The 25,847-nt window shown below is 38.7% G+C and overlaps 1 protein-coding gene across 6 annotated transcripts in view; it reads right to left on the bottom strand.

Annotated features, from left to right (window-relative positions):
• UBE3D (ubiquitin protein ligase E3D) overlaps window positions 1-25,847 on the bottom strand; it is a 189,250-nt gene that overhangs the window by 103,922 nt on the left and 59,481 nt on the right. Inside the window, exon 9 of one of the 6 annotated variants that reach the window (XM_089332972.1) lies at window positions 8,790-9,468. The exons of 3 other annotated variants lie outside the window; for them this stretch is intronic. In XM_089332972.1, coding sequence (XP_089189098.1) covers window positions 9,441-9,468 — 28 coding nt within the window. In that variant the 3' untranslated portion in view covers window positions 8,790-9,440. Of the gene's footprint in view, window positions 1-8,789; window positions 9,469-25,241; window positions 25,379-25,847 lie in introns of those variants that run through there. 2 more of the 6 variants (XM_089332973.1, XM_089332971.1) reach the window with 2 other exon arrangements.

Below are 25,847 nucleotides of genomic sequence, written 5' to 3'. Positions count from 1 at the left end.
AAGTAGGGGGTAATATTTGTCCTTTAAGCTTTAAAGATTTCTTGTGAATCAAGTAAGATAATATATGAACAAAGCATGAAAGGAAGGTTTGATTACTGGAATCGTTCATATGCAAATGATCTCTGCTCTTACAAATATTTAATTTATGAATGGGTGCAGTTCAAGTCACAGGTGACATGAGTGTTACTGTTCTATTCTTCCAGAATGCAAAGCACATGGCAAGTGCATGAGCTAAGGGTATAATGAGACCAATTTCCATACAGACATAGGAAAGTTAGTCATCTTTTGGGGTCCTGAATTCAATTAAGAAATCATTTTCTTAGAAAAACAATTTTACATAAGCATGAATTGAAGCTTTGTTCAATTTTTCTGTCAGCTCCAGAGAATATACTGCATTGTGTTACAGATTAATAGATTTCTGTGGCCAGTCTGGGAACCTATTTGACATTTATAACACAGTATCTATTAGAAAACATCCTTTCAGTTCTAAGGAATTGTCTTACAAAGAAACACTTAGAATATACCATTTAGAAGCTGAGAAGAGTGCTTAAAAAATCTTTTCTTGGCTGGCACAGTGGCTCAATAAGCTAACGCTCCGCCTGCGGCACCAGCACACCGGGTTCTAGTCCTCTTCGGGGTGCTGGATTCTGTCCCAGTTGCTCCTCTTCCAGGCCAACTCTCCGCTGTGGCCCAAGTCCTTGGGCCCTGCACCCGCATGGGAGACCAGGAGAAGCACCTGGCTTCTGCCTTCGGATCAGCGCAGTGTGTCGGCCGCAGCGGCCATTACAGGGTGAACCAACGGCAAAGGAAGACCTTTCTCTCTCTCTCTCACTGTTCACTCTGCCTGTCCAAAAAAAGAAAAAAATCTTTTCTTAAGGCCCACTGATGTTAAGATATGAAGTAATACTTAAAAATAATTATTTATAGTCATTTTTCAAATGTAATGAAGTATTGGTATATATTCCAGATTTAGCTGAAGAATGATTTTCTTTCTTTCTTTCTTTCTTTTTTTTTTTTTTTTTTTTTACAGGCAGAGTGGACAGTCAGAGAGAGAGACAGAGAGAAAGGTCTTCCTTTACTGTTGGTTCACCCTCCAATGGCCGCCATGGCTGGCACGCTGCGGCCAGTGCACTGCGCTGATCCGAAGGCAGGAGCCAGGTGCTTATCCTGGTCTCCCATGCAGGTGCAGGGCCCAAGCACTTGGGCTATCCTCCACTGCACTCCTGGGCCATAGCAGAGAGCTGACCTGGAAAAGGGGCAACCAGGACAGAATCCGGCGCCCCAACCGGGACTAGAACCCGGTGTGCAGGCGCCGCTAGTTGGAGGATTAGCCTAGTGAACTGCGGCGCCGGCCGCATTGATTTTCAATGCAAGTACATCTTACAAAATACTTTGCAGGAACATCATGTTAAGACTACTTTCATTTGATGATTGTTTTATAAAAGACAAACTGATACAGAGGCAAAAACCTATAATAATCTACCTGTTTCTCCATTAAAATCACTTAACCTAAATTTTGAGAAATATTTTCTCAAAAATTTCAAATATATACAAAAGTATACAGCATATACCTACATTCCCTCCTCCAGCCTTTGTAATGATCAATTCACAGCTAACCTTGTGTCAGTAATATTCCCTACCCAACAACTTTTCCTTCTGGAATTTTTTGAAGCAAATCTCACAAATGCTATCATATTGCCTATAAATACCGTAATTTGTACTTTAAAATAGAGACTCATTTAAACATCATACCCTTAATTTATTTGCTTCTCTTTTAATATCCTTCTATATATTTAAAAGTTCTTTGCATTTCTATTCCTGTGAAAAATCTGTGAAGATTTCTATTCATTTTCTTTTCATAGGGCTGTTAACATTTTTCTTCTCTAATTGTAAATGTCTACATATTAAGGATATTAGCCTTGGTATATAGTTTTTTTTTTTTTTTTTTAAGATTTTATTTGACAGGTAGAGTTCAAGAAAGTAATGGGGAGAGACAGGGAGAGAGGTCTTCTATCCGCTGGTGTACTCCCCAAAAGGCCGCAAGGAACCAGGGGCTTCTTCCAGGTCTCCCATGCAAGTAAAGGGGCCCAAGCACTTGGGCCATCTTCTGCTTTCCCAGGCCACAGCAGAGAGCTGGATTGGAAGAGGAGCAGCAGGGACTAGAACCGGCGCCCATACGGGATGCCGGCACCACAGGTGGAGGATTAACCTACTATACCACAGCTCCGTCCCAGTATATAGTTTTAAGTTACAAAGAGTTTCCCATAGTTATTGATCTTTTGCTTAGTTTATAACGCATTTCCATATACAAAGGTTTTTTTCATTTCTATGTATATTGGTAAGCTTTTTCATCATTAAAATGCTATTTATGAAGGGAGGAAACTTACTTTGTCTCACTATTTTGAGCTTCACAGTCCAAGATCAGGTAGCCCTGTTGGCTTGGCAGAATGGTGAGGATGGAGAATGGCAATGACAAAGTATCTATCAGGAAGCAGAGAAAGCTGGAATCCTACAAAGGTTCTTACAACCAACCATTCTGTGACAATCACCCTTTGGGGGCATGTCCCCAATGACCATAACCCCTCCCACTGTGTACCTCATCAATACCATATTGGACTAAGTTTCTGCCCTTCTAGCATTACCACCAACCTACAACTCTGGAAATCAGGTATCTGTAAGAGTTCAGGAGCAAAATCATTTTCAAACCAAAATATTATGTCATCAATGGATCATTTTCTCCTCTTATTATTTCCAGGATTTTTTTTTTTTTTTTTTTTTTTTGTCGTTATTAGAAATGCTGGGGCTGGCACCATGGCTCACTTGGTTAATTCTCTGCCTGCGGTGCCGACATCCCATAGGGGCACTGGGTTCTAGTCCCGGTTGCTCCTCTTCTAGTCCAGCTCTCTGCTGTGGCCCAGGAAAGCAGTGGAGGATGGGCCAGGTCCTTGGGCCCCTGCACCCGCATGGGAGACCAGGAGGAAGCACCTGGCTCCTGGCCTGGGATGGGCGTAGCTTCAGCCGTGGCGGCCATTTGGGGGGTGAACCAGCGGAAGAAGACCTTTCTCTCTGTCTCTCTCTCTCTCTCTCACTGTCTAACTCTATCTGTCAAATAAAAAAAAAAAAAAAAAAAAAAAAAAAAAAAAAAAAGAAATGTCTTCCCCACTCCATGGTAACAGAAGAATTCACCTATATTTCTTTTAGAATTTACTTGGTTGTCTTTTACATCTTTGATACATTAGGAGCCAGTCCTAGTATATGGAGTAAAGATTAAATTTTCTTTTTGTTTGTATCTAACACAATATCCCAACATTAATTATATAAACCCTACAGTTCCTCATTGATTTATATCTTTGCTATATATTTACATATTAAATCAGCTCTATTTCCACTATTTTTTGTTATTATAAATGACGTCTTCTTTTCCACAATATGTTTTAAGTAATTTTTGGCTATGTGTGTGTGTTTCTATAAGATGGTCTGGAAATAGTTTGCTAATTTAATAAATTATCATGTCTATGGTAGTTTTCTCAGAGGTATTTTCAGGTTCTCCTAATATGTAATCATATTATCCTGAAATAAAGATAATTTTACTTCTCCTTGTCCAATTTTTATATCTCTTATTGCCTCCTCTTGCCTAATTGCATTGGCTGATAATGCCAACATACTGTTAAAGAATAAAAATGTTAAAAAATTTTAAAATAAAGACAATGCTTAGTCACAGTTGTAAGTAGGAAAATACCATCTATAACAGCAAAGTGCCAAATTAGCAAAATTAAAAAGTGCTGACTATAATGGGAAGTAATAGAAATTTTTAAATTGGGCCGGTGCCACAGCTCAATAGGCTAATCCTCCAGCCTGCGGCGCCGGCACACCAGGTTCTAGTCCCGGTTGCCCTTCTTCCAGGCCAGCTCTCTGCTGCGGCCCGGGAGTGCAGTGGAGGATGGCCCAAGTCCTTGGGCCCTGCACCCCATGGGAGACCAGGAGGAAGCACCTGGCTCCTGGCTCTGGATCAGTGCGGTGCATCGGCTGCAGCGCACCGGCCATGGCGGCCATTGGAGGATGAACCAATGGCAAAGGAAGACATTTCTCTCTCTGTCTTTCTCTCTCACTGTCCACTCTGCCTGTCCAAAAAAAAAAAAAAAAAATTCTTAAATTGCTGAGATGAATTTACAAATTTGTATAACTACTTTGAACAACCATTTGATTGATTAAATTGGAGATGTATACTATGACTCGATCATAGTCTTAGTGTAAAGAAAAGACATTCACACAAATTCAAGACATGAATAAGAATGCTCTCTGCTGCATTATTTGTAATGCAAAAATTGAAACAACTTAAATATCCACTAAAGGATAAGCAAATGGTGATATATTCTGACAGAGATATTTTATAGCAATTAAAATGAATGAACTACATGTATCAACTAGGAAAAAACCTTACAAACACAATGTTAAGTGAAAAAAACAAACTACAAATATATAGGTGATACAACTTACTCATAAATAGCAGTCTAAAAACATGTCAGTGATATACTATTTTAATATTTGTATCTAGCAAAAGTATGAAAGTACACTTATGTAATAAAAGTATGCATGGCAATTGATGGTAACTAACTGCCTTATTTATAAAGTATGCATGGCAATGATAAACACCAGATTTCAGATACCAAATTTCCTTTGGGCCAAGATAAACAGAAATAAATTCAGAGGAAACTTCAATTCTGTCCATGTTGTATTTTTATAAATCTTCTATCTTACTGTGTGTAGAACAAATACGGAAATATGGTAAGGTTTTTGAAAAACCAAGTAAAAAAGTAGGTGTTCTTCACTATCTTTTCTGTAAATTCAAAACCTTCCTAACAAAAGTAATCAAATTATAAATTTGGGCTAGAATTCTTAGGAAACTAGCTATTCTAAGACAAGATTGTTCCCCTCAGTGAAGTAGAAAATGTGAGAAAACAAATATTGTCTCACAGACATAACCAGCAATAAAGGCAGAACTCTTACACTGTGCGGTCTGAATGCAGATGTAAGAACTTGGTCTTTGCTCTCCCCCGCCGAGGACCACAGCCAGTGTTCACATGAGATACAGATGGGACATCGGGTTTGAAGTAAAACACCTGGACCCTCACTGGCAGGCAACAGCAATACCGTGAAAGACTATAAAACACTGACATGTTCACTATGTGCCATTTCCTTACCAGGCTTTTTCTAAACTGGGCATTGAAGTCTGAGAAAACTTTCAGTTATAAAAGGATAAATGTTTAGCATATTAGAATCCAAAGTACAAAGTACAAACAGCTGTTACCAGGAGATTAACTACAAAAAAAAAAACAAAACAAAACAAAAAAAAAAAAAAAAACACCCCAAAACAGAATCAGATCTGAATTCCCTGAACACATGACTAAAACCAAAGTGCCTATCACTTTTATCCGGAAAAATTAATCTGTAACTTTTAGTGACTAGCAAGCTCTTTAGAAAAGAAATAGACTAGAATCCAGCCCTCAAACATCTTATTTCAAAATAATATATGTATCATTTATAGATCAGACTTATAAGATTCTTCAGGCAGAAAATAAAAATGTCAAGCAGAGACAAATACAGAGGAAGCAGGAGCTCTTTTAGAGGAACAAGTACCAGCAGGCTTGTCCTACATACGCCTCATGGCTGAAGAGAGCTGTTACCAGTTTGAGGCCCCTAGGGAGTTCACCTCCGATCCAGCATCATTTAACCCCTGCCCTCTGCTCTACAGATCTCATTTCTCCAAAAGGCTGTCCAGATAGCCACTTCCTTAGACCAAGACAGCAATTACTCCTATGGGGTTTAGGGAGTAAATGTTAATGCATTAGCTACCTGTAAGACAGTCTGCTACATGCACACAGTGCATTTAACCGTCAGTTAGACTCATTTTAGCCGCTACTTTCACACCATGAGAATGTCTACCTCATCTCAATATTGAGAAGCAAAGGTCAGCAAACTTTATCATAAAAGGTCAGACGGCAAATATTTTACTGTTTATGGGACATCTCTCACAACTACTCAGCTCTTCTGGTGCAGGGCAAATGCAACCAGACAATATGTATATAAATCGGCATGCCTATTTTTCAGTAAAATGACAAAAGCAAGGGTCGGGATGGGGGTGGAGCTCCTGGATTTGTACTACTCATCTAGCATGCCCAGCTCTAAAGCAATCAAGTGTATGCTGAAAGAGAAGTGTCTCATATACCTATGTAAGTTCTTTTCATTTTCTTAAAGCCCAATCCCAGTCTTTGTGAACAAATACAGATCAATTACTTACACACAAGCTGGTTTCCTCAATGAAACCTCCCTATCTAATTTCTCTGGGTTTTCCTGCTCTGTTTCCTCTGATTAAAATTCATAGTAAGAAATCTGAGAGTCTGTTCAGAGATTAAGGTGAAAGCTATGAATACTTACCAAGAAAAATGCACGTCTGTCTGTGTCTGTGTGTACGTATATACACTTTTCTAAACAATTTTACTGAGTTCATTGATAACCCTGAACTTTGCTGGAGTTGAGGCCAAAATGCACAAGGATGCCAGGTTTCTGTCAAATCTGTTGAATTACTTATTTATTGCTGTGTAACAACTATGCCAAAGTTTTATGATTTAATGACTATCTGATGGCTTCCATGGGATAGGAATTTGGAAAGAAAAACTTGGCTGGGTGGCTCTGGTTCAGAATCTCTCATGGGGTTGCAGTCAAGATGTCAATGGCATCCAAAGGCTAGGGCATCTGCTTTCAAGATGGCACACCCACAAGGCTTTTGGCAGGAGGCCTTGGTTCTCCACCACATGGGCTCTCCAAAGGCCTCAGTGTCCTCATTGCCACAGAAGGAGGGATCCAACACACAGAACAAGGGAATCCACTATGCTTTTGAGGACCTACTCTCAGAATTCCTGCTCTACCACGTGAATTTGCTTTGAGCTATTGTTAAGAAGTGAGTCAGTAAGTCTTGCCCACACTGAAAACAGAGATGGGAATAGGTACACCTTTTAAAGGGAGAAATATCAAAGAATTTGTGGTCGTATTTTAAAACCATCACACACCTCTAAATAACCAATGATACCAAGAAGGCAGGATTATGTTTGATTCCCCTGGAATCCCTCACTGTTGCTAGCAAATGCTTATTAAATGAATACTTGGCACTGACTCATTAATACACTGAGTGAGGTGGGGATCAGGCAGTTTCTCATAATAATCCTGTGAACCTGCAAACGATTTTTTGACTTATCTAAATAGAATCTTTAGTTATTTAACTTTCACAAATGAATTAAACCGTAACATGAAGAATGGATAACAATTCCTGAGCTATACTCCCATAGCTTAAGAGTAAATCCTCCTTGCCAGAATTTTGGCTAAAGAAGATCTTATACAAGAAAGTAAAAAAGGATAAATTTTGTTGCTAAAAGAGATTTATCATTCTGAAAACTAAAAAAAGAATAAAATAACCACTGTAAAACCTAACCAGTTAAGACTGGACTTCCAAACTGGCTGATGAAAACAAACAAACAAAAAATTATCTTCCCCTGAGTATTTCCTGAATCCACAACTTTAGGAATTTTCTCTTGAGGTTTTTTGCCCAGTATCTGCATATCTATAAACCTGCCAAGCACACAGCCTCAGGAGGTAGAGCTGCCAGGCATAGTCAATATGGTTGCAGAGAGTTAGATGTAGCAGTCACATTAGCATTCATTAGTGACACCTGCAAAGTACCTAGTCCATCAATACGAAATTAAGATCTTCATGTTAAAAATCAACTGTAAGTTAACATTTTTTACTATACTTTCTTTGGTTTCAGTATCTTTTAGTGCAAATATGTTCAGAAAATATTTGTAAGCATTCCAAGATGTCAAATAAGTTCCTTAACATTTACAGGTCATATCTTGAAGGTAAAGAAGTGGGATTTACAGTTAGTCTGTACCTGGAAAGACATCTGCATTTTCAGGGTAGGGAGGACAATGTAGGAAAAACTGTTTATTCCATTGGTACTATAAACTGGAAGCAAATGAAAGAACTGTGGAATAGATAATTACGTCTCCACCATTTTTTTCCTCCTCTACAGAACATGGGTACTACACTGAGGAACACTTAGTTGTATGTGTATATTTGTATAACAGATCCAGCAGTTATAATTCATATAGGTCAGTTTATTTCCATCTACAATCCTTGAACCAAGACACTGGATGGGTTCAGCATGAGAGGCTGGTGTGCACAAGGATGGCATTTGGCACACTTAGTTTTATTCCAGAGCTTAGCTCTACCTGAATTCTTTACTAAAAAAACAACTTTGCCACTTGGCTACTTCAGGCAGCCACCAGGTAAGTGGAGATGGTCTGGGTAACATATAACACTAGATACAGGTTAGTCCTTTAATTAGACTGTATGTTCTACAAGAGCAATAACCTTGTCACTTTTATTCACAAATATGAACTTACCAAAGAATGTCAATAGTTAAATGCATGAGTAAAAAATAAACACATCTGTGTGAGCAACAGGCTAGGGATTTTGTCAGAAGAGAGACAGAGTGAGCAAAACACAATTCATTACCTCAGTAATTTAAAACGTAGTCATGTAAAATGTGTAAATAAATTCTCTCATGAATTCTCTTCCTTCTAAGTATGGACTTTCTTAGAAATTACCACCACGTGACTGCAGTCGTCCACTTCATTCCCTTTGCAGGGCTGTGACCAGGTTACACTTGGCACACAGTGACACCTACGATCTGCAAATAAACAATCTCCTCCTTCATTAAACTCTTATTTTCCAACTTTGGGTCAATTAATATCAGAGAAATTTCTCTTGGTACATTCACCCCGTTACACTAATACATAACATTATCACAATGTATTCTAGTACAATTTCTCATAAGTATATTCTTCGGACCTACCATTCCCATGAACAATGGTTCCCCAACCATATAAAATTTGTGTTATGTATTACATGTTTCTCTTAGCAATTTACACTTTCATTTCGAATACTAAGGCCCTGAGCAATATGGCAGTGAAAATCTCTATATATAATTTCACTGAGTCCCCTTTGTTTTCCCACAAACACAAAAAACTATTAGCATCCTTTCAGATATGTTACATAAAAAGTTTTATAAGCAGGAGGTCTAAGTAAATGTCTATTGAACTGAGGCTAAGCATTGCCTTCATTAAATACTCATTAGGCTGGGTAGGCACTTGGTATAGCTGTTGAACTGCCACCACTTGGAACCCCCCCATTCCAAATGAGAGTGCCTGATTCAAGTCCTGGCTACTTCACTTCCAATCCAGCCTCCTGCTAACGTGCATCCTGGGAGGCAGCAGATGATGGCTTACGTACTTGGCCATCTACATGGGAGAACTGGATGGAGTTCCAGGTCCTGGCTTTGGGCTGGCCCAGTCCTTGCTGTTGTGGGCAGGTGGGGAGTGAACCAATCAATGGAAGACACTTCTCTTTCTCTGCCTTTCAAATAAAATGAAAACAAAAATTTTAAAAACTCCTAGCAAAAGAAATAAGCTTTCAGTTTATAAGAAAACTAAACAAAAACAGTCCAAGATGACACTCTAAAATGCTTACAAGTTGTTGGCCAGTACTGTAGCACAGTGAGTTAAGTTGCCTCTTAGGATGTCAGTATATCAGAATGCCGGTTTGAATCCCAGCTGCTCGGCTTCTGATCTAGTTTCTTGGTAATGCACCTGGGAAGGTAGTGGAAGATGGCCCAAACACTTGGGCCTCTGCCACGACTGTTGGAGACCCACATGGAGCTCCTGGCTCCTGGCTCGGGCCTCACCCAGACCTAGCTGTTGCAGCCATTTAGGAGAGAAACCACAGAATCAGAGATATCTCCCTATTCTAGAACATATTTGCTGAATTACATGCAAAGTAAACTAATACCCTGAGCATATTAAATACCATCTGAAAATCTGTTAAGAATTTTGCAGAGAACAAGGCATTTTAAATACAATCTTCCTAATATCTGAATAAGTACTCATAAGCAGAAGAAAATTTTCCTTACATAAAAATTCCAAATAAAATATATGGATAATATTCCCCTACAAGAGATGAAACTGATCAGCCCCACTTCCTTGAATATGGACTGGACTTCATGATTTGATTCCAAAAGTTATAGTATGGAAAGGGAAAAGACAATAATTTTACAATAAAGAAATCTGGCAAATGTTATACTGTCCCAAAACCCATACTCGAATCTATTCAAGAGAAAGACACCAGCATTAAATGACACATGCTACAAAATGCCTAATTAGTACTTCTTAAAAATGTCAAAGTCATGAAAAACAAAGAAAGACTATAAAAGTCCAGAGCAGACAAAAGCAAAGTGAATTAGTGCAATGTGGTAGCACAGGCTGGAGCCTGAAGTTGAAAAAATTAGAGGACCATCTGATGAAATCTGAATAAAGCCTGGCGTTTACTTAATAGTAACTTAAGTAACTTAAGTTACTTAATAGTAACTTGCTGACATTAGTTTTCTAGTTTATCTTTCTGGGTTTTGTTTTGTTTTGTTTTTACTTATTTGAAAGACAGAGAGGCAGAGAGACAGAAACCATAACAGAGAGAGAGAGAAATATCTCCCATCTGCTGGTTCACTCTTCAAATGCTGGCGACAGCTGGGCCAAACAGAAGCTAGGAGTCCAGAATGCAGCTTAATTCATCAGTGTAGGTGGCAGGTATCTAAGTACGGGAGCCATCAGGGGCTGTCTCATAGGGCATACATTAGCAAGAGGCTGGAACTGGGCACTGGACGCAGGACTCAAAGCCAGGCACTCCAATCCGGGATGCAGGGGTCTCAAGAGGCAGCTTAACAGAGGTACCAAAGTCCAACCCAGTTTTCTAATATTTTTCAGTGGTACCACAAAGAAAGATGGTAACATTAGGGGAAAAAGTAACCAGGTGAGGGGGACCAGGGGACAGTATGTACCATTTTTGCACCTGTTTTGTAATGTAAAACTATTACAAAATAAAAGGTTTATTGAAAAAGAATTTAAATAAATATGCCAAATGAATAACAACTCTAATTCTTCTCATCCACTCTAAAGAAATCCTTGCACAGGTACAGAAGAAAGTATATAACACAAGGACCTTCACTGTAGAAGTCCTAGGATCAGAACAAAAATTTTAAATAATTGTAGTAGAACAACTAAATCAGGAAATATTTGCCTTACGGAACACCATACAGCAGTTTAAAAAGTGAGATACTTCAGTATATACTAAGAACACATAATGTTGCATAAAGAAATCACAAAAGAGTACTATGGCATGTGATATTTATTATGTTTAAAAAAGCAAAAAAGAATACAAAATATTTCTATATACATTTCTAGCAGTATACATGATAACTTATATGTGTTTAGATAAAGCTCTGGCAAGTTCCTCAGTAACCTGGTTATAGGGGTAACTTACGTAGAGGGGACTGGAATTAGAGTTGGTGGTCAAGGGCATTTGGGCTTTACCCTATGGTGCTGAAATTATTGTACAAAGAGACTACCTTCATCATTTACCTGGAGAATTATTATTTTTTAAGTTAAAGTGACAATTTTTCTCTGACACAGAGAGGAAAATGCCAAGAATACAGTTCTGGCAATTGGTATGGCGCAGTGATACAAAGGGTGTCCCAGGGAGGTCAGCAATATTGCTGGAGGCCTTTGCCTGAAGTCCTGCGTAGTTCCCTGAAACAAGTACTCGCTCCCATGGTAGATATTACGGTTTGGCCAGGCTTAACAATGAGAATGCCAATAATGAAATGTCCAATTCATCACAGTTTTCAAGAGAGGTGCATGCACCTGGAGGGCTCTTGCAGCCATCCAGATAAAAGAAATCCCAAGTGATACTGAAAGAAACTGACTTCTTCCTTTATCCCAGGTGATCTCAGAATCCAAAGTTTATCTTTATCTTACAGAATAAAAGCAAAAACTGACCAAGAATGTCACAGTGCTTTACATAACAAATATCAAACTAAAATTCTGCCAGACACTAAAGACAATGTCCCTTTTTTTTCACACCTCTTATCCCACAATAGGCCAATATATTTTCATACAAAATGAAACTACAAAAATCACATGGACAATCTTTTTTAAAAAAGATCTATTTTGTATTTATTTGAAAGGCAGAGTTTCAGAGAGAAGGGTAGAGACAGAGAGAAAGGGAGCTTCTATCCACTTGTTCATTCCCCAAATGGCTGCAACAGACAGCACTGGGCTAGGCCAAAGCTAGTAGCCCAGAGCTTGTTGTGGGTCTCCCACATGGGTGCAGGGGCCCAAGCACTTGGCCCTATCTTCCACTGCTTTTCCAAGCACATTAGTAGGAAGCTGAATCAAAAGTGGAGCAGCTGGGTCTCAAACCGGCACCCATATGGGATGCCAGGGTCACAGGTGGAGATATAACCTGATGTGCCACAATGCTGGCCCCACATGGACAATCTTGAAGAAAATGTAACTAAGGATATATAGTTGAATAAGTGCTAAAACATTATTAAGGGACTAGAGTTTTCCTTTATATATATTTGAAAGATAGAGTTAGAGTTACAGAGAGAGGTAGAGACAGAGAGAGAGAGAGAGGTCTTCCATCTGCTGGTTCACTTCCAAAATGGCCACAATGGCTACAGCTGAGATGATCAGAAGCCAAAAGCCAGGAGCCAGGAGCCAGGAGCCAGGAGCTTCTTCTAGGTCACCACGTGGGTGCAAAGCCAAAAGACTTGGGCCATCCTCCACTGCTTTCCCAGGTGCATTAGCAGGGAGCTGGATCGGAAGTGGAGCAGGCCGGACTCAAACTAACGCCCATATGGGATGTCAGCACTGCAGATCAGGGCTTTAACCCACTGCGCCACAGCGCCAGCCCCTCCTTAATATATTTTAAAGAGATCATTTCCCATCAACAATCTTTGGTATTTTTAAAAATAACATTTTGAGAAGCTTTCAATATATAATTAAAAGCCTTCTCCTCTACCACAGCCAAGTTTCAGTAAGTGATTAGGAAAGTTCCTTTCCAACTCTTAATATTCATTAAAATAGACCACTTAGATTCTGTATTCCATTATTTTAATAACACAATGGCAACACAATATTTTTTGCATCAAGATAATAAAATTTTAACCCTGATGAACCTCTCTATGTGTTTGCACTCAGCAGACAATAGAAAAATCTCACCAATAGAAAGATCAAAATCAAATTCATGATCGTGAACCTCAAATGGGCAATGAACAATGTCTACCAATCCTACACATCTCTGGCCATCTCACTCATCTCTTCAAATGATCCTTTTAAATTTCTGTTCTCCTTAAACCTTCAATTAACTACTACCCCCACACCTTTCCCTCTTGTGACTCTTTGCCTTGGATTCCTATTTTACAGACAAAACAGACCACTGCCAGACAAGACTTTTATGTTCCCAAAACCTAATATACAAAGTCATTCCATCCACTTCGATCCTGATCTCCTTCACTCCTACTACAAAAGGGAAGCCATCCCTACTCTTGAGCTAGGTGCTCAGACACTTGAGCTGGAGATGCTATGGTCCTTCCTATCCTATACAGGAATCTCTGAATCGGTCATCCCTTCTTCTCGTTTAGTCAATCTCTTCTCATCAGAATCCTCCCTTTAGACTTTTAAGTGGACTCAAGGCAATCTAATTACCCCCATCCCCTTCTTAGCTCCCTTGCCCTTCATTGCCAAACTTCCTAGACAGCAGTCCACGTCCATACTTGCAGGCTCTGTTGCACCACTTCTCAGTGTTCACACACTCTCATCCAGCTCCCAGCCCAGAAACAAGACAAAGCACTCCCTGCTAAAATCCCTGATGACCTTTCTAGTCTAAATCCAATACACATTCTACATCCAGCACCTTACCTGACCTCTCAGCAGCATCTCACTACTTCCTCCTTCTTGACATATTTCCATCTTTAGCATCTATGAAACAATATTATGCTGCTTCCCTTCTGTCTGGTCATTCTTTTCTCTCTATTCCAAACTCATTCCTCTTTATCTGGCCCATAAATGTGGGAGTTCCTCAGTCTTCAGTCTTTCATTCTTTCTTCCAAAAGAATCGTACACATGCCCTTGGCTTCAATTATGACCAACATGCAGATGAGTTACGAATTTACAAATCCAGCCCAACCCTCTGATCTGAATCACAGGTCTATTCACTTTGTACTTGCCGCTTCCTTTTGAATGACTCAAATGTACCTCAGATTCAACATGCAAAAAACAGAACACCATGATCTCCCAAAACCTGACTTCTCTGAATATTACCTATCCCAGTACACAGTGATCCAGTTTCCAAATCCAATCAATCACCACACACTAAGTTTACTTACTAAGCAGCTCTGAAATCTCAACTACTACCACCTTATCCAAACTATGCTCATTTTTCTTGGGTTAATGCAATAGCTACCTCTCTTATCAAATCTAATAGCTACCTGTCCATACTACCCATATCCAACTGTTTTCTAGAAGTCTGCCAGAATAATCTTTCAGAAACATATATTAAACCACCACACCCTTCTCTTTGGATAACACAGTCAATAGGTTCCTACTGTTCTTTCAGGATAAACACAAAGACAAAACTCTTTCAAGTGCCTTTCAGGATCCTGAGTACGTCTGGCTCTTCTCTCCATTACAGTCATCCTAGCTTTTTTCCCCACCCTCTGTACTCACTGTGCTCTTTCCTATTCCAGGTCCCTCTACATTGCTTACACTGCTTTCTCCCTGCCAAAATGCTCTTCACACAGTTAACTCCTTCTCATCATCCAGAGAGCAATTAGGCATCAGTTCTTCGTGGAATCCTATAATGCCTGGTTCATCTCCCTGTGCTTAGCTCTCATAGCACCATGTATCTCTTAACAAAGATCATTTTTAAAATTAGAATCTCAGTATGGTTGCTTTTGTAGGTTATAACTTTGCTAAGACCCAGTGCATTGAAGCACAATCTGGGGAAATGCATATCACAGACAAGAAAGGGTATGCAAATTTTTGTTAGCTGTAGAAACTTTTGCTGCAACAAAACCTTTTGAAGGGAGCCTAATATTCTAAACAGGGAAATAGGAACCTCTCTATGGGTAGATATCTGTCCTGAACCAACTCCAAACCTCTTTGGGAACCACATACCCCTCTCTCAGTTGCAGCCTACTACAGCTCCCTGGAATCCACTAAATGAGCATATGCATGCTTCCCCTGCTCAGCCACTTCAGCTTTTACTGGAGTGGGGGATGTAGTAAAAAGGATTGGGGAAGAGTATTTCTTAGCTTTTGTTTTCCATTTTTTTAAATTCAGTTAATGAATACTATCCTCTATAAAAACCTGTTCCTTAACCGCTTTGGTTTGACTGTGTCTGCTGCAAAATTCATGTGAAAGCTGAATCTTCACTGCAGTTGTACTAAAAAGTGGGACTTTTAGGAGGTAATTAGGCCATGAGGGGTCTGCCTTCCTGGATGGGATCAGCACCTTAGAGGAAAGCACTGGAGGGGACCAGCAGGGCCCTTTTGCCCTTCTGTCCATGCTGTCATGTGACATCACAGTGCTCCTCCCCCTGCAGGACACAGTACCAAGGCAGAACAGGCCCGCATCAGACCCAAACCTGTTGGTGTCTTGATCCTGGAATTTCAGCTTCCAGAACACTGAGAAATAAATTTCTATTGCTCATTAATTACCCAGTCTCAAATATTTTGTAACAGTAGGACAAATGAACTAAACCATCAGCATTTATATAGCTCTTGGTCTTTTGAAATAATGTTTTTGGGCATATTTGCCATGTTACCTTAACTTTACTGAATGTTCCTTTATGCTGAAATCTTTGTTCCCCTGTTTTGGAATAACTTACAATACTAAGTACAGTAGGAGGCATTTAAAAATAAAAAGAAAAATTGCAGTCTTTCTGACATGAAAGACTAAGACAAGCATGTCAGGTTTGAGTCATAAACACATCTCACATGTGATTAGTAAATACAGAAGAGTAAGGAAAGAATTACAAACCTTCTTCTTCCCAACCCAATCAAAGGCCCCTCTCACTTTTGTCCCTCATGGGTCATGACTATACTTACCTCTAACTCTTTCATCAGAAGAAGGAAACCACATTCTCCCCAAGGAAGCAATCCTGAGAGATGAATTGCCTTTCATTGGGAATAGGAATCTCCAGGAGAAAAGATCACTTTTAGTAAATGCCATGGTCTGACATCCTATCTGTTCTTGAATGATTACCTCTGGATTCACGGATAGTAAAGTGATTCCAGATTAAAGAAAATTTAGTTTAGGTCACTGTACTTACCCAGACCAAAGGAGGGATTCTATTCAAACTACAAATGAAGTGTATATTGGACTTCCTAAACAAAAAAGAATCTTGTCTAGATGAGTAAGTTTTAGTGGTAATACAGGTCTAGTAGATAAAAATATAAAAACTGATTTCCAGGGCTGCTGTTGTAGCACAGTGGGTTAGGCTGCCACTTAAAACGTCAGCGTATCATATCAGAAAGCCAATTTGAGTCCGTGCTGCTCTGCTTCTGATTTTGCTCCCTGCTAATGCATCTGGGAAAGCAGCAGCAGATGACCCAAGTGCTTGGGCCCCTGCACCCATGTGGGAGATCGCACGGAGTCCCAGACTCCTAGCTTCATCCTGGCCCAATCTGATCATGTCGGTGATTTGGGGAGTGAGCCAGCAGATGGAAGATTTCTCTCGTTCTCTATAACTCTGCTTTTCAAATAAAGAAATTTTTTTTAAAAAAGTGATTTCCAAAGAAGCATTTATATTTTCCCATAAGCACCTTACTACGTTCCATTCAGTGGATTCTGTTCTCAAGAAGCTTAGGTGCTGGACTTCTAAACAATATCATATTTGATCACACAGGAACAAACTATACATCAGAAGTTTCTGCTACTTAAGTTGCATATTAAGAAACATAAATATTTCCTAAATATAGTAATTTAAGCAGGATTTTTAGAGAAGAATCAAAATGCTTACACATTCTAAAGGGGAATTTTTCTTGAGGAAGAATACATTTATAGTGGTATTTTCAGATCTTAAAAAACTTTATGGTGAGAAACTACATGATATAATTTAAAAAGCACTGAATCTGGAATCAGGACAACCCAACTCTAATTCTGGCTCTGTCACTAACAACTGACTGAATTAACTTATTTCTCTTTTTGGTCTACAGTTTCCTCATTTGTAAAATATAAGACTTGGACATCCATATCTGAAATTTAAGTTTGTCCTACTCTGCAAAGTCACTGTACCTAACTGGAAAGCACTAACAATGTCACCTTGTAGCTCCTATGTGGGAAGTAGAATAAACACTTACTCAAGATGGTTTAATAAAGTGTTCCATAGGGGATAGTGATACATCAGTCTATTTGTTCACTTATCCATTCGTTTATTCTAGCATCATATTCACCCACTATTCAAATAAGTTAATACAAAGTGCTTTCCCAGGCTACACAATTATTAAATAACAGGTCTTAGATATTCTTCTGCATATAATGTCAGCATGAATTGACATCTGCTGTTGTTAATAAGTAGTTGTTTTTCTTTATCAAACAAAAGGACCAATTTCTTGAAACCTCCTCAAGACTGCCCAATGTTATCTCCAAAGTATTTCAGGCAATGAAAGTCTTTCCCACCGAGTATTAAAATTAAGCAGAGTTCAGCAATGATCTCTTTGTGATATGACGTGGAAAGCATAGGCAATAAAAGCAAAAGTAGACAAATGAGACAACAACTAATTTAAACATTTTTGTATACCAAAAGACACAATCAACATAATTAAAAAGAAATCTACAAAAGGGAAGAAAATGTCAACAAATCATATACTTAAAAAGAAATTAATATGCAAAACATAGCACTTTTACAATCCAACAAAAAATTTAAAACTTGAAAAATGGGCAAATGACTGGAACAAACATTTCTTAAAATACATTATACAAATCACCAACAAACATGAAAAAATGTTCAACATCCCTAATCATCAAGAAATGCAAATCAAAATAATGAGATAATGAAATATCATCTCACACCCACTCGGGTGGTGACTATTAAAAAAAAAGAGAGAAAGAGAGAGAATATAGCAAGTGCTAGCAATGCTGTGGAGAAACTGGAATGCTTGGGGTCTGTGGCTTAGTGGGAAAAGCCGTTGCCTGCAGTGCCGGCATCCCTATGGGTGCTGGCTCGACACCTGGCTGCTCTACTTCTGATCCAGCTCTCTGCTATAACCTGGGAAAGCTGTAGAAGATGGTCCAAGTACTTGGGCCCTTTCACCCGTGTGGGAGACCCATGTGGATGCTCCTGGCTCCAGATTGGCACAACTCCACCCGATGCAGCCATTTGGGGCGTGAACCAGCGGATGGAAGCTCTCTCTCAATCTCTCTCTCTACCTCTGCATATCTGTTAATTCTGACTTTAAGATAAATAAATTAAAAAAAAAGAAATTGAAATGCTTATGTACTGTTGGTAAGTTTGTAAAATGCTGAAACTGCCATGGAAATTAGCATGGTGGGATCATCAAAAATTTAAAATAGAATGACTATATTATCCAGCAATCCCACTTCTGGGTATGTCCAAAATTACTGAAAAGGTCTCGGAAGAGACATTTGCACTTCATTGCAGAATTATTCACAGTAGCCAAGAGGTGGAAAAAAAAACAAACATCCATCAACAGATGAATGAATAAACAACATATGGTTTATATGTGCAACATAATGGTATCCTGCCTTTAAAAAGAGAAAATCTGTCACATACTACAGCACTGAGGAACCTTGGACATCATGCAAAATGAAATAAACCAGCCAGAAAAAAAAAATACACACACTATTATTACATTTAACATGAGATTTTTAAAAAGTCATCAAGGTTGGGTGGGCATTCGGTGTAAGTAGCTAAGATGCTACTTGGGACACCTGCATCCCATATCAGAATGCCTGGGTTTGAGTACTGATTGTGCTCCTAATTCCAGCTTCCTGTTAATGTGCACCATGGAAGGCATTAGGTGATGGTTCAAGTAGTCAGGTCCCTTCCACCAATACAGGAGATCCAGACTGAATTTCCAGCTCCTGGCTACAGCCTGGTCTAGCTCAGGCTGAGAAGGCTTCTGGGGGATGAACTACCAGGAGGGATATCTCTCTGTCTCTACCTGCCTTTCAATTAAATTAAATTGATGCAAGGGAACTTTAAGAAGTTCATGGGAAATGGAAATAAAACAACACAACATATCAAATCTTATGGGATACAGCAAAAGCAGTGTTAAGAGAAAAGTTTATAGCAATAGGTGCCTACATCAAGAAATTGGAAAGGCACCAAATAAATGAGCTATCAGTGCATCTCAAGGATCTAAAAAACTGCAGCAAACCAGACCCAAAACTAGTAGCAGAAGAGAAATAATTAAAATTAGAGAAGAAATCAACAGAATTGAATCCAAAAGAAAAAAAAAAAACATTACAAAAGATCACCCAAATGAAGAGCTGGTTTTTTGAAAAAATAAACAAAATTGATACCCCATTGGCCCAACTAACTAAAAACTTCATTCTCAATGGAAGTTCCATCAAGTGCAAGACACTTTTGGTTTTGCTATTGTTGTTTTATATTTTTTTAAAGATTTTAACTATTTATTTTGAAAGTCAGAGTTACAGAGAGAGGGAGAGACAAAGAGAAAAAGAGAAAGAGATAAAGAGATTTTCCACCTACTGGGTTAGTCCCCAGATAGCCACAATGGCCAGAGGCATCATCGAGGCTTCCCACATGGGTGGCAGAGGTATAAACACGTGGGTCATCTTCCACTGCTTTTCCCAAGCCATGATCAGGGAGTTGGATTGGAAGTGGAGCAGCTGGGACACAAACTGGGATCTCAGTGAATATCGGCATTGTAGGCAGAGGTTTCACCTGATATACCATAAAGCTACCCCTGAAGACACTTTCATTAAGTGATAATACCAGCCATTTAGTCCATCTCTAAAGATTTGGGGGTCCTGGAAATTAAACATGTAAGCTCAGTGTTTTTTACATTAATAGCTGACCAAAAAATAAGTGTCCTTCAAAATGTTTTTATGATCAGGACCGTATCAGACTGTAAGGTGGATGCCTAATGATTTTCCACTGAAATTCAGGCAAAATCGTCCCTATCTCATGACAAAAAGGAGCAGAAACATTGCAGTGGTGAAGGACTCTCTGGTGAAGCTTTCTCAAACTTTCTTAAAACACACTCACACAAAGCAGACATTATCACTCTTTGGCCTTTGAGGGAATCAATACACAAAATGCCTTGAGTATCTCAAAAATCTGGTGCCACAACCTTTATCTTTACGTAGTTTGCTATGACATGAAAAGGACCACCCACTCCACTTCTTTAAGATTCATTTATTTGAAAGGCACAGTGACAGAGAGAGAGAGAGAGAGAGAGAGAGATCTCTTCCAGCCACTGCTTCACTCTCACAAATACCCACTACAGTCAGAGCCAGGCTAGGCCAGGCCAAAGCCAGGAGCCAGAAACTCCACCTGCATCTCCCACATGGGTGGCGGGAACTCAAGTACTTAACCCACCATCTGCTGCCTCTGAGCAGCATCAGCAGGGAACTGCATCTGGAGTGAAGAACCAGAATTCAAACTGGCACTCTAATATGAAATGTGGGAGTTGCAAACGGTGGCTTAACTCTATTCACCACATGCTCCCCCCACACACACTGTACTTCTTGGAACTCACTGCTTTGATTGTACTTTGTCTTCAGCATTATACTGGCAAAGCTGTGCCTCGTTTCCTGTTATAATTCTTTGAAGAAATGCTTCAAGATCTTGTTCCAAGTTGTTTAAAATTTCTATGAAAAGCTGTGCTTGTGGTGTCACAGCACAGCAGGTTAAGTCATCAACTGACACCTACATCCTGTATCAGAATGCCAGCGGGAGTCCCAGATACTCCATTGCTGATCCAGCTTCCTGCTAATGTGCCTGGGAAGGAACAAGTGATGGCTCAAGTACTGGAGTTCCTTGTGCCACCCATATGGGATGCACAGATGGAGTTTTTGAGTCCTGGGTTCAGTCTGGCCCAGTCACAGCTGTTGAAACCATCTGAGAAGAGAGCCAGCAGAAGGGAAGGAGAGCATGCATGTGTTTGCACACACACACACGCACACACACACACACACTCTCTCTCTCTGTCCCTCTCAAATAAACAAAACTTTAAAAAAAAAAAAAAATGAGTTATCTACTTGTAAACTGCTGATTTCTTTCGGGCATTATCCCCATAAACTTTTCATAAAGTACCAATAATTTCACTATTCTCCATCCACACCAAACTGGATGTTTGTTCTTGCTTCAGTTTTAGCAAAAATTCATGCTGCTCTGACAGGGGATCTTTCAAATGCTGTCTTAACCTTCTTAGTACGTCAGACTAGAACCTGTTGAGACGAGTTACAGCTAGTTGACATAAATCTACTTGTTTGCAAATTTTTTTTAAAATCCATGCATATTGTTCCAGGATATGCATTTTCTGTGAACTCTTTGAAGACCCCAGGTATGCTGGAGCTAACCCCCACCTTAAAGAAAGTAATTAAGAGTAACCATGATCAAAGCATGCAGTCCTAATTCCACTAATTCCATAGGACTGCCATCCTTGTCAGAAGAGAAACAGGCATGAAATATCTCTCTCTCTCTCTCTCTCTCTCTCTCTCTCTCCATGAGAAGAGGAAAGGCCATGTGAGCACACAGAGAGAAGGCAGCCACTTACAAGCTAAGAAGAGAGGCCTCCACCATGAACCAACCTGACAGCACCTTGACCTTGGACTTTTAGCCTCCACATTGTGAGTAAATAACTGTTGTTTAAAGCATCCTGACTGTGGCATTTGGTTACAGCAGCCCTGGCAGACATCAATACAAATTCACAAGAACAAAAAGAATGGTGATTACCAGGAGCAGAGGGAAGAGGGAAAAAGAGTTCTGTTTAATGGGTATATTTGCAAGATGAAAAACTTCCAGAGATCTGCTTCCCAACAATAAGAATATAATTAATACTACTTAACACTTAAAAATGATTAAGATGGAAAATTTTGTGTGTGTTTTTTTTTTTTTTTTACCACAATAAGAAAAACTAAAGAGAGTTTTGGGGTTATGGTACAGCAGGTAAAGCTGCCACATGTGATGTCAGCAAACCATACGGGAACTCGTTCATGTCCAGGTTGCTCCACTTCCCATCAAGCTCCTGCCTGATGGCTTGGAAAAGGCAGTGGAAGATGCCCGAAGTGTTTGGGTCCTTGCCAATCACATGGGAGACCTGATGAAATGCCTGGCTCCTGGCTTGAGCCTGGCTAAGTGCTGGCCATGGTGGCCATCTGGGCAGCAAACCAGTAGATGGAAGATCTGCCTCTCTTTCTCTTCCCCCCTCTCTATAACTCTCTTTCAAATAAATAAATCTTGAAAAAAAAAAAAAAAACCCACGAAGGTGAGTTTCAACTGTCTTGCTGCAATACAGAAGAACAGAAGGTAAGGATATAGCACTTCACAAATAAAAAACAGCTAATACTACTTTATGCGAGGTATATGGGTATATTTATATGGTTTTACTTCAGTGACTAAGAGCCATATTGATGACTTTCTTAAGCTGAAACAATAATTCTACTTTAGAATAAATATTTAACAATATATAGCCATCGGAAAGAAACCAAGTTAGTTTATAAATTTTATTTCCTAAGTTCTACTAGAACTAGGGTGACTATTTCATGGTTACTTCTCCCTCACTATATTTTATAGGAAAATGCTGCTATTAGTAGAATACATTTCTGCCTGGTTTAAATTCTCCAGATTTCTATAGAATATTTTATCCTTATAAAAAGGTGAGAAGAAACACAACCAATACTAGGACTCGTGTAACTTAAACCGTGAAGAGAAAAAACAATTTAACTTTTTTTAAAATTTATGACAGCTTTATTTCTAGGAGAAAAACAGTAAGAACGTATATGTTTGAACAACAAGAAAACAGCTAAAGAATAAATAGCTTCTTATCTATAATATATTTGTCTTCTGCTTTTTAATTTAATATTATGAGCACTTTCATGTTATTACCAATGTTCATTGATATTTCTCATGGCAGAATAACTTTCTATTGCATAACAATTTAGCTTTTAAAAAGATGTAATAATTATTTACACTTAATGATTATATATCCCTTAGCTCTTTTCTCTTATAAATACAAGAAAGGCTTGATATCTATGAAATTTTCCATCACTGTTTGAAAACATATTCTTCATGTTCTTCTTACAGAAAAAGAGAAAAGTATAACAACAAACATTTATCTCTGACTTTGCCATTTATTCTGCTTATTCTAACAATGTTAAAACTTGGAATGGTTCAGACTGTGGCTTGTGACATAGTAAAAGTTTTCTCATTTGCTGGCCTAAAAATAGTGTGAAGAAGTTTGTTAGCTCTAACACACAAAGGGAAAAGGCAGAGAGAGCTTGATTTCAGGAGTCAGAATATGGCAGTTTCTGAACACTGACATTAATGGCATTTGGGGTCAAAAAAGTCTTTGTTGTGGTGGAACTCCTATCTGTTGTAGGATGTGTAATAGCATCTCTATTTACTAGATGCCAGTAGTTCCCCAGGTGTGACAACCAAAAGTGTCTCCAGACATTGACAAATGTCCCTTGTGGAGCAAAACTAACCCCAGTCTAGAGAACATAAGGTCACAGGTGAATTGGCAAATTGGCAGAATTAAAGTGCAGAAGTTAACTTAGAGTTCAAGGGTAAATGCTAAACACTGCCATGCAAACGGAAGAATGTGAAATAGAATATGAAGTATTCTGCCAAACAAGATATAGAGGAGTAAAAAGCCATTGGTGTTCACCAGGAAACAAAACACTGATCAGAGCAAGTAGGGAGCAGATAAAAATCAATATCCTTCACAATGCTGAGACAGAAGTGTGTCGATTGCTAGAAAGAGAGAACGTTCTAAAAATACTGCATGCTACTTTTCTGTGTGTGCTCAAGGAAATAAAACCCTAGTTACATTTGCTATTTTCTTCTTTTAGACTACCATCTGGCAATCTACACTTTCACTAGAAAAAAAATTCTAGCCAATAGGATGAAAATAGTTAATGCACCACTCCATGTGCCAAGAAATATGCCAGAAATTCTACAGTTTCCTCCATCTATCCAAAACAAAGACACTAATGTCCTTAAAAAAAAAAAAAAAGTAAATAACACTGAACATATTTACTTAACTTGTGAAATTTCTTTCCTACCTTTAGGACACAGAATCAAACAACAGCAGAAGGAAAATCACAATTAAAACAGTGATATACGAAAGCAAACTGAAGAAATTAAATTTATTTATTAGACATCAACTTGTTCCCAAAAATCTGGAGTTAAAAAAATCTACTAATCAAATACAGAACATAACTGATTGTAGTCAAAGTATTTCCAGTATTACAGGGATTTGTTAAGAATAAGCAAAACAATGGGAGAGTCCATCAAATGTTTGTAATAGTCTTCACAAAGGCAGTGTGAAGACTCATTACCATAACTGAATCTACAATCACTCTTCTTAAAACTCAAAAGTTGTCAAAAGACAAACTAGTGCATCCAGACTAGGATACCTTTTGATTTTCATTCATTAATCCATAAAGGCTATCCTAACAAAACCTACAATCATCAATAGATGAACACTTAATTATTAAATGCAAAAGCAAGCAGGATATCATGCACCATTACAAAAACATAAATTTTACAAGTACGCATCAAGGTGAATAAGACAAAGTCCTAGCTCAGTGTGCAGGAATTCTAATGAAGTCATCAAACATTTGGGAGAAGCAACATCAAGAAAGAAAAGTAAAAAACTCAACCTCTCTTTTTAAGAAAATTACAATTAATATCCAAGGAATAAAATGAATTTTAAAAAAAAGAAGACTTAAAGTATAATTATTATCTCACAGAGATTTAGAGAATATTGCATCTTAAGACAAGAACAGATTATGACAAACGAGGACATCTTGAGTGAACACCCACATTTACACACATCTGTAAAAAATCCTAGAAAACTAAATAGAAAATGCTAAATATTTCCAGAGAGACAGAACAGATATAAGACATTTTCAGATATTCAAAGAATGACTAGAGTTGAAGCTTAAAAGAACTACTACTTTCTCAAAATAAAAAATTACACAAAGAATGTTGAGTTAAAAATTTAAAAAGATAAGATTTAAATACTATAATATTTATAAAGCTTTCAAACATCAAATAATACTACATATTTCTGTGGAGATATGAATACAATCAAAGTATAAAAACATTCATAGTCATGGTGCATTAGAGTAAGAGGTAAATAAATGTCACAGAACTTTGGCTGGATGCTTCCTTAAGGATAAACACAATTACCATCATCAGACTCACAGATGATCTTGAAGGGAGTAGATGAGAGGGAGGAAACAAGAAGACAGATAGTTGAGTGTGTTCTCATCTCAGTGAACAATACGGATTACTAATTAACCTAACTATTGGTAGTAAAATCTTAAAAGAATATACTTAAATAGCAAATTTACAAACTTAAAAAGACTAAATATAAGGATTGGCACTGTGGCACAGCAAGTTAAGCCGCTGTCTGCAGTGCCGGCATCCCATATAGGAACCAGTTTGTATCCTGGGTGCTCCACCTCCAATCGAGCTACCTGCTGGTGTGCCTGGGAAGACAGTGGAAGATGGCCCAAGTCCTGGGGCCCCTGCACCCATGTGGAAGACGCAAAAGAAGCTTCTGGCTTCAACCTGGCCAAGCCCCAGCCATTTCAGCCATTTGGAGATGGAAGATTGATCTTTGTCTTCCCCCCTCTCTCCCTCTCTCTCTCTCTGTTGTTCTGCCTTTCAAATAAATA

The sequence above is a fragment of the Oryctolagus cuniculus genome, chromosome 5, assembly GCF_051225735.1.
Source record: "Oryctolagus cuniculus isolate XC-2025 breed Fujian yellow rabbit chromosome 5, ASM5122573v1, whole genome shotgun sequence".
Taxonomy (NCBI): Eukaryota; Metazoa; Chordata; class Mammalia; order Lagomorpha; family Leporidae; genus Oryctolagus; species Oryctolagus cuniculus.
This window is presented reverse-complemented; position numbering and strand designations above follow the sequence as displayed.